The following is a 16,858-nucleotide window of genomic DNA, read 5'->3' as shown; positions in this document are numbered from 1 at the left end:
GGGCACTCACGCCCCCTTCGATGCCATCCTGGTGTGTGCTCAGACTGTGCACCCCAGTCCTCTCCAGAGCCAAGACCCCTGTGTGCCCAGGGCTGCTATCCTCCTCAGAGAGACTCAGGGCTGGCAGCGTGCGCATGGTTCAAGGGGCACGGTGGGTGCCTCGGGCAGCTGCCCCACCTGCATGTGTGTCCCGTCCAGCCTGGCGCTTGGGCTGGCCTCCCTCTGGGACACTGTAACCCTCTCCTTCAAGATGGGCTTCCCGCAGAGCCTGGCATTCCAGCCTGGAGCCCCTGGTCAGCAGAGGGAAGGCTCCTGAGACGGGGCAGGCTGGGTGGCAGCCTGCTGCTCATGTGACCGGCTCTGTCCCTGCCTCTTTCTCAGGAGGGTCCTTCCACCTGCCCCTCTGCGGGGCGAGACAGGATCCTCGCCCTTAGCCACCTTTCCTGGTTTGGGACTGGCTCCTGCCTGCACGGTGGCCTGGCTTTTCCTGCTCCGAGAGGAGCCCTGCTGCCTTCCTAGGTTCTTGACGGCCACTTGGGGCCACCCTCCACCCCCCTAATCTGTGCGCTCCCCTGTCTGCCCATCAGCTTCTCTCAGGCCCTCCTCGTTCCTGCCTGGGTCACTGCCGTGGCCTCTTGACCAGCTTCCCCATCTGCAACCATATCCTTGCTCTTCCACCCCATAACTCACCCATCATCTTGAAGCGTCTTTCTCACCGAGGTGCTTCCAGCTTAGAATCCATTAGAGGCTCCCTGGTGATTGTCCCTCTCCGTGCACCCGGGCACCATCCCGGGCTGGTGTCTGTCCTCCGTGTGTTGGGCCACGTCCAGTGTGCCCCCACTGGGCAGGACTCGGGAAGCTGCCCTTGGACAAATGAACGAGGGATTCAGCTCACGCGTCCAGTGTGTGAGCTGGTGTGTCCAGCGTGGTCCTCTGCCCACTCCTCTGCCATCTCTTCTCTGTCTCTTCCCCGAGCTCCTGACCTACCTGCCTCGGCTGCCCCCTCGTCCTGTCTCTCACCAAGTCCTGCAGTCTTGCTCCCTCCATGTCCCTCTTGTGTCCCCTCCTCTTCACTGCCCTCTTCTTTACCCCCCTTGAGAAGAGCCCACGAGGCCCGCGTCTCTGGCCAGCACTGCCCCTGCCCATTCCTTCGTCCACTAGGAACAAGATGTGCAGAAATGCTCAGCCAATCGCTCCTCAGCCCTGCTTAGAATCCTCTGTCACCCTCCTGAGCTCAGGCTGAAACCTGTACTCTCCACCCAGCAGCCAGGCCCCAACTCTCAAGCCTCATTTCCGGCTCCTGCACAAACCTGCTGGACGGAGCCTCCCAGCCCACTGAGCATCCGGCTGCCCCGTGCCCTCTGCCTGCAGCCCGTTCCCCTGTCTCTGCTGCTGCCTCCTGCTCCTGCCACATCACTTCTTTTTATTATTAAGTTTATTTTTAATTGGCGGATAATTGCTTTACGATGTTGTGTTAGTTTCTGCTGTACAACAATGTGAATCGACCATAAGTATACATATATCCCCTGCCACCTGAGCCTTCCTCCCACCCCTGCTGTGTAACCTCTTTAAGCATCACCTGCGGAAAGCCTTTCTGACCACCGCCAAGGTGGACCAGGAACCCCCCTGCAGCGCTCAGTCTGTTTTCATCACGTTCGTTGCTTCACTTAATCACAAACCTGCATGCCCTTCTGGGCCAGATGCTGTCACAGGGGCTGGGCAGAGACTCGTGTCATTGTAGTCTTTTGTCCAGTTATCTCCCTGGCTGGACCTGAAGCCCCTCCAGAGCAAGAACCAAGCAGTGCCTGCCCTGGAAGCCCTGGGTCCAGCAGGCATTCCACTCGCCCCCTGCCCCCAGCCACCCCCATCCCCTTGCCCCCACAACCTGTCCCCGGCCAGCATCACCTCCCTTGAGAGCCATCCTGACTCTCTCAGTTCAGGGGACTGAACTGTCAGGGCTGAGCCCCCTGCCAGGGCTGCCCCTGGACTGCTGGCCAGTGCTTTGTCCCCACCCCCATGCCTGCTGGGAGGCACACAGCAGGTTCCGATGGTTCTGGGGGTCTGGGGGAGGCTGGTGTGGGGAGGCCGTGTGGGCTGGCTCCCATGTGCCGTCCACCGTGTGCAGGGTTCGAGTCTCCGGCAGGACCTGCCCCGTCGCCCTCTGCGCCCCCCGCACCCCCGTGGCAGGGCCGCAGCGTGGCCAGCTCCAAGCTCTGGATGTTGGAGTTCTCTGCCTTCTTGGAGCGGCAGCAGGACCCCGATACGGTAGGTCCTAGCCGTCGCCAGCTAGATTTCCTCCCGCGCCATCCTCATTCCTGGAGCGTGCTGCTCCCCAGCCTCCTCCAGCTCCAATTTTGCCTACTCTGGCTTTCTCTCCCTGCCCTCTGCCCTGCTCCACCTTGGGACTGAATTTAGGTTCCTGTTCCTTCTTATCCTCTCCTGGTTCACCTGTCCTCCCCCTGGCTTCTTTCTCACTGGACCTTGTGTCTCTCCCTCCCCTAAGCCTCCCCTGGTCTCTGTGCCCCACCCTAGTCCCCAGTCCCTCACGCCCTCCTTCCTCCCATCTAGTCACCTCTCCCTCTGAAGACGCTGGTCCCAGCCCCACCCCAGGCTGCACTGCGCTGTCCCCTGTGGCTCCAAGGAGCCGTCTGTCTGCCGCACATCCTCGGGGGCACCAGCAGGAGCAGCAGCCCACCCCCACTTTGAACCCTTCTGTGTCTCCATCCTGGGTGACCCGTGTCACCTGCAGAGTTCAGAGTAGCACCTGGCCGGGTGGACAGGAGGCCAGAGCCTGGGAATCTTCACCGATCATTTCAGTTTAACACTTTTTGTTCTTAAACGCTAAGATTTCTCAAGGTCTTTATTTTTTCTTAATTTATTTTAAATTGGAGGATAATTGCTATACTGCGTTGTGTTGGTTTCTGCCATGCAACAACGTGGATCAGCCCATATGTATACAGATATCCCCTCCCCTCCTGAGCCTCCCTCCTATACCCCCCACTCCCAGTTTGACATTTAGAAGCTTATTTTTCAGGTGAGGAACTTGTTAGTCAGACAAACCCTTCCTTGGAAGCCCAGCATGTATTGTGAAAGCAGTGGATTTTCTCGGATTGCAGCAAGGGGTTCCCAGCCCCCGCCCCCCACTTCAAACGGGGGGAACACCCCTTTTCTGGTTCAGTGGTCTTCCATCACAGATGAGATTGAGGGGGTCCAAAGACAGAAATGACCCACCTAAGGATATTCAATGACCGAGTCACGACTCAGAATAATGCAAATAGCGACCAACACATGCCAAGCACCTGTGGGGGGCCGCCTGCCCCAAGGGCGGGGTGCCTGTTTACTCTGCTGTGTACTCAGCCCTTCTTCCTGCTCCGTGTCACCAGGGGGGAGACTGAGGCCCTGCCGTGGCATCCCTGCTCTGGGCCCCTGGCTGGGCTCCGAGCCCCAGTGCTGGTCCGCCCGCCCCGCAGCCCCTCAGACTAGCTCTCCTGTGCCCACAGTACAACAAGCACCTGTTCGTGCACATCGGCCAGTCGAGCCCCAGCTACAGCGACCCCTACCTCGAAGCCGTGGACATCCACCAGATCTACGACAAGTTCCCCGAGAAGAAGGGCGGCCTCAAGGAGCTCTTTGAACGTGGACCCTCCAACGCCTTTTTCCTCGTGAAGTTCTGGGTAAGTCTCTGGTGGCCTCTTCCTTCCTGCCCTAGCTCGGCGATGACCAACTGCCCCGAGGGAAAAGCCTGGCCAGGGAGGCCTGGCTGGCAGGAGGCACTGATGGGAACCCTGCCCTGGTCGGGGGAGACAGCAGCGTGGGGGCCCTTCTCACCAGCACCTGCCTTCCTCCACTCAGAGATAACAGTCTGTGTTCTAGCCATCCTCAGATGAGAGCCACCCTAGACCCCCATCTCACAGATGGGGAAACTGAGGCTTGGAGTCAGCAAGGGCCTGGCTGGGAGACCCCCAGCCCCGGCGAGCCCGGCTCCTGCAGTCCCTCTTGTGACGGGTGTGCTGGGGAAAGTCAGGGCTGTCGGGAGACTTTTATTAGCGTGTTTCTTCTTCACCGGGCTTCCCAGGTGGCACTAGTGGTAAAGAACCCGCCTGCCGAGGCAGGAGACGTAAGAGATGCGGGTTCAGTCCCTGGGTCGGGAAGAGCCCCTGGAGGAGGAAATGGCAACCCACTCCAGTATTCTTGCCTGGAGAATCCCGTGGATGGAGGAGCCTGGCCAGCTACAGTCCATGCAGTCGCAGAGTCGGACATGACTGAGCGACCGCGTGTGCATCCCCGCCACCCTACCGAAGGGAGGTACAGTTGACAGCCTTGGTCCCTAGAGGGGAAACTGGGGCACAGAGAGGGGAAGTGACCTGCCAGGGCCACCCAGTTTGTAGTGGCAGCCCAGAGTGCAGACCCAGCTCTGGGAGTGTGCTTGTAGCCATCGCCCTACATTTCCTGCTTCGCCAGGTGCTTGGTGCCTCCCTCAGGGCCCTGGTGCTTCCCCTGTCCTGGTGGAGAAGGCTGTGGATTGCCTAAAAAGGGACCGCAGCCCCTAAGCGGGGGCAGGAAGAGAGCAGACTTAGACGTGCATTCAGAGTCATTTTCTATAGCCCAGACTTCGCTTCCAGGAGATGGTCGGGGGCATCCTGCCTGGAGATCAGAGCTGGCAGGAGTCGGGGAGGAGCCAGAGCATCCTTCCCCAGTCTGGCCCATGGCCCTGGTCCTCTCCTTCCTTTTGACTCTGGGGGTGCTGGGGGTGGGATGATGAGAAAAGAGGGGGTGGGGATGGAGATGCCAGGAAGCGTGAACGGGCAAGTTCCATGCTGGCCTCAGTGCCCCATCCGTGGGCTGCACACAGAGCCTGTGCTGTATGGACCGACAGGAGCTCACGTTCTCAGCGCCCAGGGGCGGTCACCACACAGGACTGGGGGCGGGCTACCAGCGAGCCCTCCAGAGTGTAAGGAGAGCCAGGCGGGCAGCGGAGAGTCTGGCTGGAGAGTTGTGTTCCCAGGAGTCTTGGCTCCGCTGGACCCTGTTTCTCCACCTGCACAATCAGCACTTGGTTCTTGGGGTCGTGTGAGAGGCTATGTGTCTGAGGACCCTGGCGTGTGCAGGCAGCTGATGGTGAAGGGGGCTGTGTGCCTGCCTTATGCCCTCGGCCTGAGCCCTGATGGCCAGAGGCTTGGGCAGGGTGAGGGTGGGTGAAATTGGAGCTGGGGACAGGGCAGCAGGCTGAGGAGGTGGGGTGGGGGGTGCATGTTGGTGGCCGGGAGACCTCAGCCACCATCTGGACCCTCTCCTCCTATGTGGGGAAGGCAGAGGCGCCAGGGAAGGTCAGACTTGTGATGTGGGGAAGGCAGTTCTCGTGCTTGCTAATCATGGGACTCGGGGTCCTCCCGGGCAGCCCCAGACCCCAGTCATCCAAAACCCTCTCCTCCTGTGCCCTGGCCTGGAGCTGGCGCGAGATGGGCCACATGTTTAGGCAGGGACACAGCTGGGCAAGGACATGGTGTGCCCCCTCCCTACCCCCTCCCTGCCTCCTTTTTCCTGCCTGGTGGTTTTCTCATCTGGCCCCAGGCCCTGGGCATGCAGGCTGCAGGGTGGGTCAGAGGGCGCTTGGAGTGGGAGGAGGGGGGACTCTGATGTCCCCAGCTCGGCCTCCCAGCCCCTCCTGCCGAGTTACTGCCCTCACTGGTGGGGGATAGGGAGTGAATGGTTGGCTCGTGTCCGCCGGTGCATGTCGATTCCAGCTGGCAGGGACATCGGCACAGGATGGGTTGGGGGCTCAGGCTGGGCCCTATGTCTATGTATGTGAGATGCAGGGGCCGAGAGGCCAGCACCCCTCCCTCCTTCCCCAGGACCTGTGAGATCAGCAGAGTCCTCCTCTGTCTGTCGGCGGAGGGAGGGGGGCCTCCTGGGCACTGATGGCTGTTAACTCCGGATCGAAAAGGCTGGGTCAAGCTGGCAGGGAGGACAGGGCCCCTGCCCCTCCTCCGTTGCAGGACCCTGTCTCCTGGGCACATACCAGCGCGTGACAATGAATCTGAGCCCCCAGCCCCCTTGCCCAGCTGTCTTGGCTCATCTGTCAGCCACCCGATCCCCCACACCTGTTCTGGGCACAGCCTGCGAGCTGCCCACCACGCCGTGGCTATGAATAGGATGGGGGAGGGGAGTGAGGGGCCGAGAGGGGTGGGGGGTGGGGCGCCTCTCAGGGTAACAGGGAGGCAGCTCTGCTCTCAGGCTGGGAAGGTGGAGACGCCAAGCTTGTGTGGGTGCGTTGCTCAGAGTGGGGGTACATGGTGGGCAGGAAATCCTGCAGTGGGGCTGTTGAGGGAGTGGGATCGTAGTTAGGATGTCACGGAGGATACTTGTGGCTGTCGCTGGCTGAGGTCCCCAGGGGTAGATTCTGGGGCAGACTCTGGACCGTCGCTTGTGGGACTTTTCTTTTTGCATGCCAGATCTTAGTTCCCCGACCAGGGATTGAACCTGGGCCCTCTGCAGTGGAAGCACAGAGTCCTGACCCCTGGACCGCCAGGGAGGTCCCTGTGGAATTGCATCTCTGCTTCATCTCCTTCTCTCTCTCTCAGCTGCCAGCTCACCTGTTCTTGCTGCTCCCCCCCACCCCCCAAGTCACACACACACTCCTTGAGGGCAGAGACTATGTCGCAGCCTCTCCCCTTCTACCCTGACTGTTCTGGGCCAGGCAGGATGCATGGGTGACTGAAAGGCCAGGTGAGTGGGAGGCGATGCCAGGAGACCCGGGAGTGTCTCTGGGCTGGGGTGGGGCTGCGGTTCTGAGGACTGGCAGGTGCAGGAAGCTTAGGTGTCCCCCTTGTGACTATAGGACCACTCCTCGCCCAGAGCCAGCGTGAGGGGGCAGGCTTAGACAGTCACGTGCCACACTGTTGAAGGCACACACCCTGCGCCTGGCCGAGCCCTGGGAGAGCTTGGTTCCTGCCTCCAGGGTTTTCACCGTTTGGAAGGGGCAAGGCCAGGCCCTGCCAACCCGGTGCTGCTCCCATTTTAAAGGGGTTCTGCACGAGGGTGCCAAGACCTCTCAGAGCAGTTAGAGGAGGGGCCGAGTGGAAGAGGACCGGTGTTGGGGAGACTGATCTGGAGGCAGAACTGAGATGCAAGTCTAGGGTGGCTGGGCTCACGGGGCCACAGAGATGGCAAGGGGCTGGCCCCCCAGAGCCATTGCTGAAAGGCACCAGCAGGGTCTCGTTGCGCTGAAGGCCAATGTGAGGTCCTGTCTGCTGGGCAGTTGGTACCTGGTGGGCAGCAGGGGCCAGGCTCTTGACACTGTTTCTGTCGCACAGCCTGACTTTACCCCAGGCCTGCGTGTGAATGGGCGGGGCGGCTTTCTGAGGTTCCTCATCCATGTTCTTTCTGAGCACCGCCCCCTCAGTTATGTCCTGGCCCTGCGACCTGGGCTGTGACCTCCACCAAGACCCCTCTGAGTCACCACCCGGCCCTCGCCCTTGTCTCCCTCCAGGCAGACCTCAACACCAACATGGAAGACGAGGGCGGCTCCTTCTACGGGGTGTCCAGCCAGTACGAGAGCCCCGAGAACATGGTCATCACCTGCTCCACCAAGGTGTGCTCCTTCGGCAAGCAGGTGGTGGAGAAAGTAGAGGTAGGCCATGCTGCCCACCTGGGCTCCGGCCCCTCACGCGCACACACACACCACCCCCAGCTTGGGCTTCTCGCCTCTTCCCCCAGATTTGTCTGAATTATGGCAGTCTCACCCTCACCTCGTCCTTACTACTGACAACCTACCTCACGCCCAGCACGAGCCGGGGAGCGGTGGGAGGCCAGGCACCCCCATCCTGGTGGTTCTCACCGCTGTACATCAGGTCTTGGGGGCACCTGAGCACCCTGGCACTGAGTCCCCCACAGTGTTTAACCCCAGACCTCTCCCACCTGCGGGTGGTGTCTGGGAGCCGCCGGGCTGGCGGTGGGCGGCGGCCTCCTAAGCCGCGCGTCCCCGGCCCTGTAGACCGAGTGCGCGCGCTACGAGAACGGCCACTACTCCTACCGAATCCACCGCTCCCCGCTCTGCGAGTACATGGTCAACTTCATCCACAAGCTGAGGCACCTGCCCGAGAAGCACATGATGAACAGTGTGCTGGAGAACTTCACCATCCTGCAGGTGTGGGGGGACAGGCATGCGTGTGTGCAGGTGTGGGAAGGCAGGTGTGTGTGGGGGCGACAGGTGTGCGTGTGTGCAGATGTGGGAAGGCAGGTGTGTGTGGGGGGGACAGGCGTGCGTGTGTGCGGATGTGGGAAGGCAGATGTGTGTGGGGGGGGACAGGTGTGTGTGCAGGTGTGGGGGGACAGGCATGCATGTGCAGGTATGGGAAGGCAGGTGTGTGTTGGGGGACAGGTGTGAAGGCAAGTGTGTTTATGGGGACAGATGTGTGTGCAGGTGTGAATACAGGTGTGGGGGGGACGTGTGTGGTGTGTGCAGGTGTGAAAGCAGGTGTGGGGGGAAGGTGGGTGGTGTGTGCAGGTGTGGGGGGACAGGTGTGTGTGTGTGGGAGCAGGTGGAAAGGCAGGTGTCTGGGGGGGACAGGTGTGAAGACAAGTGTGGGGAAACATGTGTGTGTGTGTGCTGGTGTGGGAAGGCAGGTGTGTGTGGGGACAGGTGTGTGGTGTGTGTGTGCAGGTGTGAAGGCAGGTGTAGGGGGAAGGTGGGTGGTGTGTGCAGGTGTGGGGGGACAGATGTGTGTGTGTGCCGATGTGGGAAGGCACGGGTGTGTGGGGGGGACAGGTGTGTGGTGTGTGCAGGTGTGGGAAGGCAGGTGTGTGTGTGGGGACAGGTGTGTGGTGTGTGCAGGTGTGGGAAGGTAGGTGTGTGTGTGTGGCGGGGTGGGCAGTGGGCGGAGCGGACAGCACGCTGTCTCCTGAGGCCCTCCCCCCTACCCCCTGCAGGTGGTCACCAACAGAGACACCCAGGAGACCCTGCTGTGCGTCGCGTACGTCTTCGAGGTGTCAGCGAGCGAGCACGGGGCTCAGCACCACATCTACCGGCTGGTGAAGGAGTAGAGACCAGGGACAGGGAGGGGGTGACATCACGTGTGCAGGGACGAGGGGAGGGGCCCCATGGGGCAGCCCCCGAAGCACCAAGAGTTGAGGTGGTGACTCTTCTACCCAGGAGCAAATTCTGCCTGAACCTGCAATTGCCCAAGCCCAATAAACCCCAGCTCTGTGCGTCTTCAGAGGCCCCGTCTGGCTGCGCGAGCCCCGGGAGGGCTGAGGGAGAAGGGGCCGGATGCCACCTGGGCGCGGCGGTGAAGCCAGGGCTCCGTGGACTCGGCCAGGACGGTCGCCAGCTGCCGATGCTCAAGATGGCATGTCCCCGAGCTGCCCTGGAGGCCCTGCCCCCGGCTCTGGCCACAGTGGGAGGCCTGGGGACGGGCGCGGGTCCCCCGCCTGTGTGTCCTGTGCGGGCACCTCGGCCACAGGGAGCGATGTGTCTGCCCCACTTCCCCCACCGCCTCTGCTGCCGCTCCCCCTGAACAGCCCACAGGGAGGCCGGCCCAGCTCGGGGGTGGGTTTCAGGTATGGAGGTTAGACGGGCAATCAGAGCTCTTTAGCTCCAGTGGGCGTGAACTCTCTGGCCCCGCCAGCTGCCCAGGGGGTGGGTTCCAGGTCAGGGGGGGCCCAAGATGGAGAGGGTAGAAGTGCTGGGGCCAGCTTCTGAGTGTGGGTGGGGGCCCTGGGGTTCCTCGGCGTCCTCTTCAGTGGTGAAGGCCAAGAACGTTGGTCCAAGGTCCAACTGAGACCATGCAGTTGGTATGCCTTGCCATCTCACAGCAAACGCCTCCCAGCCAAGAAGCCTGCTGGGTGGTGACCACCTCAGGCAGCCGCACTGACCACCCCCTTCCCGGACGGAAGGTTCTATGCACCCTGGGGATGGAGGAGAGGGGAGTGGAGCCCACCCTGGGCCTGGAGGGGACCCCTCAGCTGAGGGAATTTCCCTGGTCTGTTCCTCCTGGCAACTGGCCTCAGTCCTAGGGCTCCCCGCTGCCCGCCCTGTCTCAGCATGTGTCGTTTCCTCCCTGTAGAGGGGGACGGCCTTAGTGAGGAGGACATGTCTGTATAGTGCCTGGTGCAAGGTGCACTGAAGAGAGAAAAAGGTACCGTCCTCTTACCCCTCCTGGCCATTGGGATGCTGGGAACCGGCTCTTTGCTGCCATCTAGTGGCTGTTTGCTATCTTCCCTAATAGGGAACCACACTTCCAGGAGCCTGGAGCCAAAGGAGACTAAGAGTCACGCGCAGGAGTTTTGTGTGCTGATCTCAGGGACATGTGTGGGGATATGAAGTGAATAAGATGGTGTTGAGGAGGTGTTGTGTGGTTAGGAGCCAGGGCTCCAGAGTCAGTGGCTAGGATTGGAATCCTGGTGCTCAGCTTTGGACTGTGTGGCCTTGGGGAAGTTACCTAATTTCACTGTGCCTCAGTTTCCCCATCTGTACAATGGGTATAACAATAGTACCTACCTCATATATGTAGAGTGCCTAGCATGGTGCCAAGCACACGAGTGTGTGCTGTGAGTATGCATTATTATTAATAGCACTGACTCTTGCAGTCTGAGGAGTCAGCTTGGGAGACTCTTAAGTGGGGGTGGGGTGGTCCTCAGAGCAACTGGAATTCAGAGGTGGGAGGGGGTGGGGCTTGGAAGGTTCAGGGAAGAGGCGGAAATTGAGAGGGGCTGCTTCTTGAAAGAGAGGCATTGCCTAGATAAACAGCCTGAAGGGGAAGTCTGCTGGCCGCTCTGGACAGGGCAGGAGGACCAGCCCTCCAGCTTCCTCCTGGACAGCTGCTAGACCCCGGGCCAAGTCGTGTCTCCCTCCTGGGTGCTGGGGCCCGGCTGTCATCTATAGACGATGTGATGTGGAGGGAGGCGAGGGGTCCCTGAGTCCCTGAGAATCGTCTACCGTCTTTGTGTGGTTTGGGTCTGGGGAGGCTTTCCTGCCCACCCCCAGTCACCGTCATGGCCTTTGCCCTCCCACCTCCCCACCTGTGTTCCTGGAGCTGTCAGGATAAAGGGAGCCCGTGACCTCTGTGCCCCCACAGGACTGAACCTTTGGACAAACACTGGTGTATGAGTAGCCTTGGGCCCTGGGACAGATGCACAAACTGCGTCCATCATTTTGTGTCCTGGGTCTAGGGAGTCCATGTAGATGTTGGGGCCAGAGCCGGCTGCGAGTGTTCCCTTCTCTTTAGGACCTGGTCTCAGCAGCCTAATGGATAGTCACCTACTTAGAGCTGGAAAGTCCAGACCGTTCCACCACCGAGAACATAGGTCTAGGCGCCTCTCCCTGAGGCGCAGTGCAGACCGTGACCCGCGGGGCCAACAAATGGGAGGTCCCACCCGGCCCGCTTCTCCTGCGCCGTCATCTCACACACATCCCCTCCTAGCCACTCTCTGCCTGTAGTCTTGGCGCCTCATGTCCCCTGGCCAGCAGGCCCCTGGAGAACTGTCACTCATTCTTGCACGGAGTGACACTCCCAGCATGGAGCCACTCCTGCAGAAGGGATGCTGGCTCCTGCCTGGCGGGGGAGAGGCATTCCGCTCACGACCCATCAGGGCACCTGTCACCCGTCCCTGCGCCTCGGGGCCGAGACATCGCTTCCATTCTCATCCGGAGGTGCTGTGCTCTCCCCATTTTAAAGAGGAGGGAGGGGCGTCCAGAGAGGCCAGCTAACTTGCTTGGAGTATTCTGGAATCTGAATGCATGTATTTACCAGCTTAACACATGTTTATTTAACTTCTGGTTCGTACCAGACACAGGGATGTACAGACGGCTGAGACAGATGGGGTCTCTGGGAAGCTTACGTCTTACTAAGGAGGGAAGACAAACCGAGTGGGTAAAGGGTGGGTAGACTGACGGGGGACCACCAGGAGACGAGAGAGGCCCTGGGACCTGGGGAGGGTGGCGTGTGCGTGGGGACAGTGGGGAGGCCGTGTCAGGAGCTGAGAGAGGGAGCTGCAGGTCCAGATGTGGCCCAGGTCCTGGCCCCCAAGGTCAGGAAGGGCTTGGATTTTCCTCTGTATGCTGGGAGGTCCTGGAAGGGTCTTAAGTGAGGGAGTAATACTCTCGAGTCTGGTTTCTGGGAAACACCACCAGGCGGCTGTGGCCCACAGAGCAGTGTCATTGTTTCTGGGTCTGTCTTACTCTTGGACGCCGCATCAGGGGCAGGGGAGCCACTGCAGGGCAGAGGGGTCTTGCTCTGCCACCTTCCACAACCCAAACCCCATGTCTGGGGCACGGCAGCTGCCTGGTGAACATTCGAAGGTGCGTGATCTGTGCCTTTGGGGCTGTGAGTGAGGTTCCTGGAGTCTGTGCGCCCCTTAGGGATAGGACCCTCCTGATGGCACTGGGAGCCAGGAGGTGGGGACGTTGAAACCGGACTGTGCCTGACCCGTGGGGTCTGGTGACTAGGCAGGGCCCAGACGGTCATCAGGGATTTTACATTGAGTGGGGGTGCTCTTCCTAATGGGGGCAGCCCCATACAACAGGAGTTGAGGGGCATGTGGGCTGGATCCAATGGGTGAGGAGTGTGGGGCCGGGGCACCTGCTCCCCTCCCACCCATGGGACTCGAGAGCAGTGAAGCCAGGGGCGGCGCGGCCCTTCCTGGCAGTGGTGGTGACCACAGGGAGCCCCCGACCCCGCAGGGACAGGGCCACCTATGCACACCTGGGCCGCAGCTGCCCGGAGGAGGGGCAGAGCTGGAGCTGAGTTGTGGCCCATTTTACCCGGTTATCCCAGGGGTCACTGCGTTTGACCCCTTCTGACATTACTGTTGTGTCAGCCAAGGACGGAAGCAAGAAGGTGAGTCTGGAGCAGTTGCTCTGAGGGTGGAAACCCGGAGCCAGGTTGCTGGGGGCTGAGGGCAAGGGACTGAGCTCCGGGAACCTTTGTGGCCTTGTCTGCAAGACGGGAATGAAGTGGGCTGCTGTGGGGAGGAGGGTGAGCACACATGCGAGGGGGCAGCCCCACACCCGGGGTGTGATGCATGAAGAGGTCGCTCCTGATTCTGCCCCTGCCGCCTCGGCCACACACACTTACACACTCACAGCACACATACAGGCACACACATTGCATACACACCCATGCACCAATGCAGCACACACAACTACACACACTATATACACCCTTACACAGACACACATACCCACACACATTCCCGTAGTTACCACATACACATGCATGTACCACACTCCTACACACACACTCACACTGTATACACCCTTACACAGACACACATACCACACACTCATTCCCGTAGTTACCAGATACACATGCATGTACCACACTCCTACACACACACTCATACTGTATACACCCTTACACAGACACACATACCACACACTCATTCCCGTAGTTACCAGATACACATGCATGTACCACACTCCTACACACACACTCACACTGTATACACCCTTACACAGACACACATACCCACACACATTCCCGTAGTTACCACATACACATGCATGTACCACACTCCTACACACACACTCACACTGTATACACCCTTACACAGACACACATACCACACACTCATTCCCGTAGTTACCAGATACACATGCATGTACCACACTCCTACACACACACTCACACTGTATACACCCTTACACAGACACACATACCACACACATTCCCGTAGTTACCACATACACATGCATGTACCACACTCCTACACACACACTCACACTGTATACACACTCACACACACACATGCAGTGCACACCTACACACGTTATACGCACACACTCACACATAGACATACACACCATAACAAACATACCGCATGTACCACACTCCTACACACACACTCACACTGTATACACACACACACACATGCGGTACACACCTACACATTATATGCACACACTCACACATAGACATACACACCATCACAAACATACCACATGTACCACACACCTACACACACATACTGTACATACATACACACACATATAGCACACAGCTACACACACTGTATGCACACACTTACACATAGACACACACACCTACACACATTCATATACTCATCACACACATGTGCGTGTACCATACACCTACACACATACACTCAACATTCATCATACAGACACACATACTTACACCACACACACACATGTATGGACATGTAGGTGTCAGCACACGCACACACACACACACACACATTTTTAGAGAAACAAAAGCTCTGTTCTAATGTCCTTTCAAAGGCAGAGAGAAGGGACTTCCCCGGTGGTCCAGTGGTTAAGACTCTGGGTTTCCATTGTACGGGGCGTGGGTTCGAATGCTGCTTGGTCCCACCTGCTGCAGCGTGGCCCCAAGAAAAGGCAGAGAGGAGGCCTCGGGGCGCCTGGTTCAGCAAGGGGGCCACCGTTTTAGACCCTCCTCCTCACTCTGTGGCGGCTGGTGGGGTGGTGGGGCGGGGGCTTGGAAACAAGGAGCAGGTATTCTTCATTGGGAAAATGACTCTGGAAAGGGAGCGCCGGGCCGCTCCGATTGAGAAGCTGTCCGGAAGTGCGTTTTTGTTTCAGTTCCCGGGACAGGACGGGTGAGGTGGGCCTGTGCCTCCGGGGCAGGCGGGAAGCCGTGGGGGGAAGTGGTGCCTGGGTTCATGGCTGTTTGATGTTCAACTTCAAGTGTTTTGTATTTTGCTATGTGAACCCCCTTTGCCTCCAAACCTCAGTAAAGTCTGCTCCACACACAAAGGTGTCTGTGCGATGATTTCTTTGTTGGAAGCGAAGGGGTCCCTGTGGACGGAACGCAGAGCAGCAGGTCCAGCTGGCCGGCCGGCAGGGAGGACGAGCCTTGGCCGCCACCCGGGCCAGCCACCCCGCCCCTCCTCCTTCGAGGCCCCGGGCTCTGTGTGCACCGTGGTTCTAGATGCATAGCGTTAGGTACTCAGTAAACAGCAAACGGACTTAACACCCCCTGCATTCAGAGAGTGGTTAAAGCCAGAGGTTCAGGCCGGGCATCCTTAGGGGTGCCGTCCCTAAGTTGGCCTTCTGGGGACATGACGTTAGCCTGGGAGTGAGCAGGCCCACGGGGCTTGCTGGTCCCCCACAATCAGAACTGCAGGTGATAGTGGACTGAGGGGCCCAGACACACGCCAGTTCACCCTGAGCTGCACTGCTCCCTGGGACCCGGGACCTAGGTGTCACCCCCACCCCTCCCAGGGGCCCTTCCTCCCCGGGGAGCCAGGTCACTGGTGGTGGGTGTGTCAGCGGGGTGTCTCAGAACATGGTTTGGCTGTTTCCGGTCCACCGCCTGCCTTTGTAGAGCCTGGCAGCTAAGAAAGGTTATTATTTTTTATTATTAAACCTTTTTTTTTTATTGTAGTAAAAGTCACATAATATAAAGCACACTGTTTTAACCATATTTAACTGTAAAGTTTGGTGACAGTACGGTTTTTCTGTTTTTAAATGGCTAAAAAGAAATCCAAGGGACACTAGCACATGGCCTGTGACAATGGTCTGCAGTTCAAGTCCAGGGTTGGTAAACTGGGGGTCATTGCACTGGGCTCTGGTGGCTTGGCTCACAGTGGCCCTTTCCAGGAGCTGCTCCCAACTCCTGAGTCAGAGAGTGACCAAGGGCCTCCCTCAGAGCAGGGGCCAACGAGGGCCTGTCCACGGGACAGCAAGAGCGGCCACATGATGATCCGGGAAGTGAGACCCATTGGGAGGGTGCTGAGGAGGGAAGACGGGCAAGGTGACATCCTGCCCCTCTCTCAGGGGGCCACATCATCACTGGTTGGCCTGAGTGATGGCAGCGATGGTTTCAGGAGTGTGGGTCCCATCCCAACCTGACCTGTTTCCTCCGGATCTGTTTAAGACTTTGCTGTTTGCACTGGAGCTTTTGTTCAGACTCCTAGTCATCCTTGATCATCCACCCAGTCATCTGTTGGTTGTCCACCTCTGCTTAAGAGGGTCCCACATGCCCGTGGAAGACTCTGAGCAGGTGGGCAGCTGTGAGCGGGGGATTGGTTCGTCTGTGACCATCCGGTGGGGTTCTTGTGTTAGGGTGCAGCCTGCTTTAGGGCATTGCTTCCTGGCCTCATCTGGTTCCGTGGAAAGGGCTCCCCCAATTTCCTGCCATGGAGAACCGTCCGGCCGCCAGCATCTTGCGAACCAAGTGGGAGAAGAGTGCCCCAGTGTTGCCCACGGACCCCCTGTTCTGCACGAGCCTCTTGCGCTCGCTTGGACCTGGTGTCCCCCAGCCCGTGGGGAAGAGCTCAGACTTCTGCTGGGGCTGGGAGGGGGAGCTGCAAGGAGTTAGGAGGGGCTCTGGGCCATTTATCTCTTCCTGAACTGACTTGGAGCAGTCCCCCACTCCCCGCCGCCACCTCCACCTCCACTTGCAGAGACCCCCAGAGCCATTGGCTCTTGACTGTTGGCGAGTTGGATCAGTGGTAGAAACCATGATCCCTTCTGGCTTCCTCCAGGTTAGGGTTCCGCTCTCTTGGTCTGCTAAGTCAGCCAGCACCCATTCTTCTTTTTTCCAGCTCCTGAACTTTTTCCCCACCTTCCTGATCTTGTTGAGATTTATATCTTAAAAAACAAACAAACAAACAAAAAAAAACCTATGCAGCCATCTTATAAGGATTTCAAGAGAAAACAAAGACGGATGTGTGGAATCTGCCACCTTTGTGCCGAGTCACTTATTTGAAATGTCAACCTGGCTGTCAGGTGAGGATACATAAGTGGAGGGCAGGGGTGGGAGGCAGCAGGGAGACCCCATTAGGAGGTGGCTGCAGAGTCAAGGGGAGAGACAGTGCTCTGGATGCGGGTTAGTGGCGGAGAGGAAAGAAAGCCAGTGACCTTGAGATGTGTTTG

At 59.1% G+C, this 16,858-nt stretch overlaps 1 protein-coding gene across 2 annotated transcripts in view; it reads left to right on the top strand.

The window, feature by feature from the left end:
- Positions 1 to 9,215, top strand: part of TEAD4 (TEA domain transcription factor 4) — a 63,394-nt gene extending 54,179 nt beyond the window's left edge. For both annotated transcript variants that reach the window (XM_018048627.1, XM_018048628.1), the window contains 5 exons: positions 2,126 to 2,265; positions 3,501 to 3,674; positions 7,490 to 7,630; positions 7,994 to 8,146; positions 8,929 to 9,215. In XM_018048627.1, the coding sequence (XP_017904116.1) occupies positions 2,126 to 2,265; positions 3,501 to 3,674; positions 7,490 to 7,630; positions 7,994 to 8,146; positions 8,929 to 9,042 (722 nt within the window). In that variant the 3' untranslated portion in view covers positions 9,043 to 9,215. The remainder of the gene's footprint in view (positions 1 to 2,125; positions 2,266 to 3,500; positions 3,675 to 7,489; positions 7,631 to 7,993; positions 8,147 to 8,928) is intronic.

Source organism: Capra hircus, chromosome 5 (genome assembly GCF_001704415.2).
Source record: "Capra hircus breed San Clemente chromosome 5, ASM170441v1, whole genome shotgun sequence".
In the NCBI taxonomy this organism is placed as follows: domain Eukaryota; kingdom Metazoa; phylum Chordata; class Mammalia; order Artiodactyla; family Bovidae; genus Capra; species Capra hircus.
Note: the sequence above shows the minus strand (reverse complement) of the source record. Positions and strands in the feature narration are given on the sequence as shown.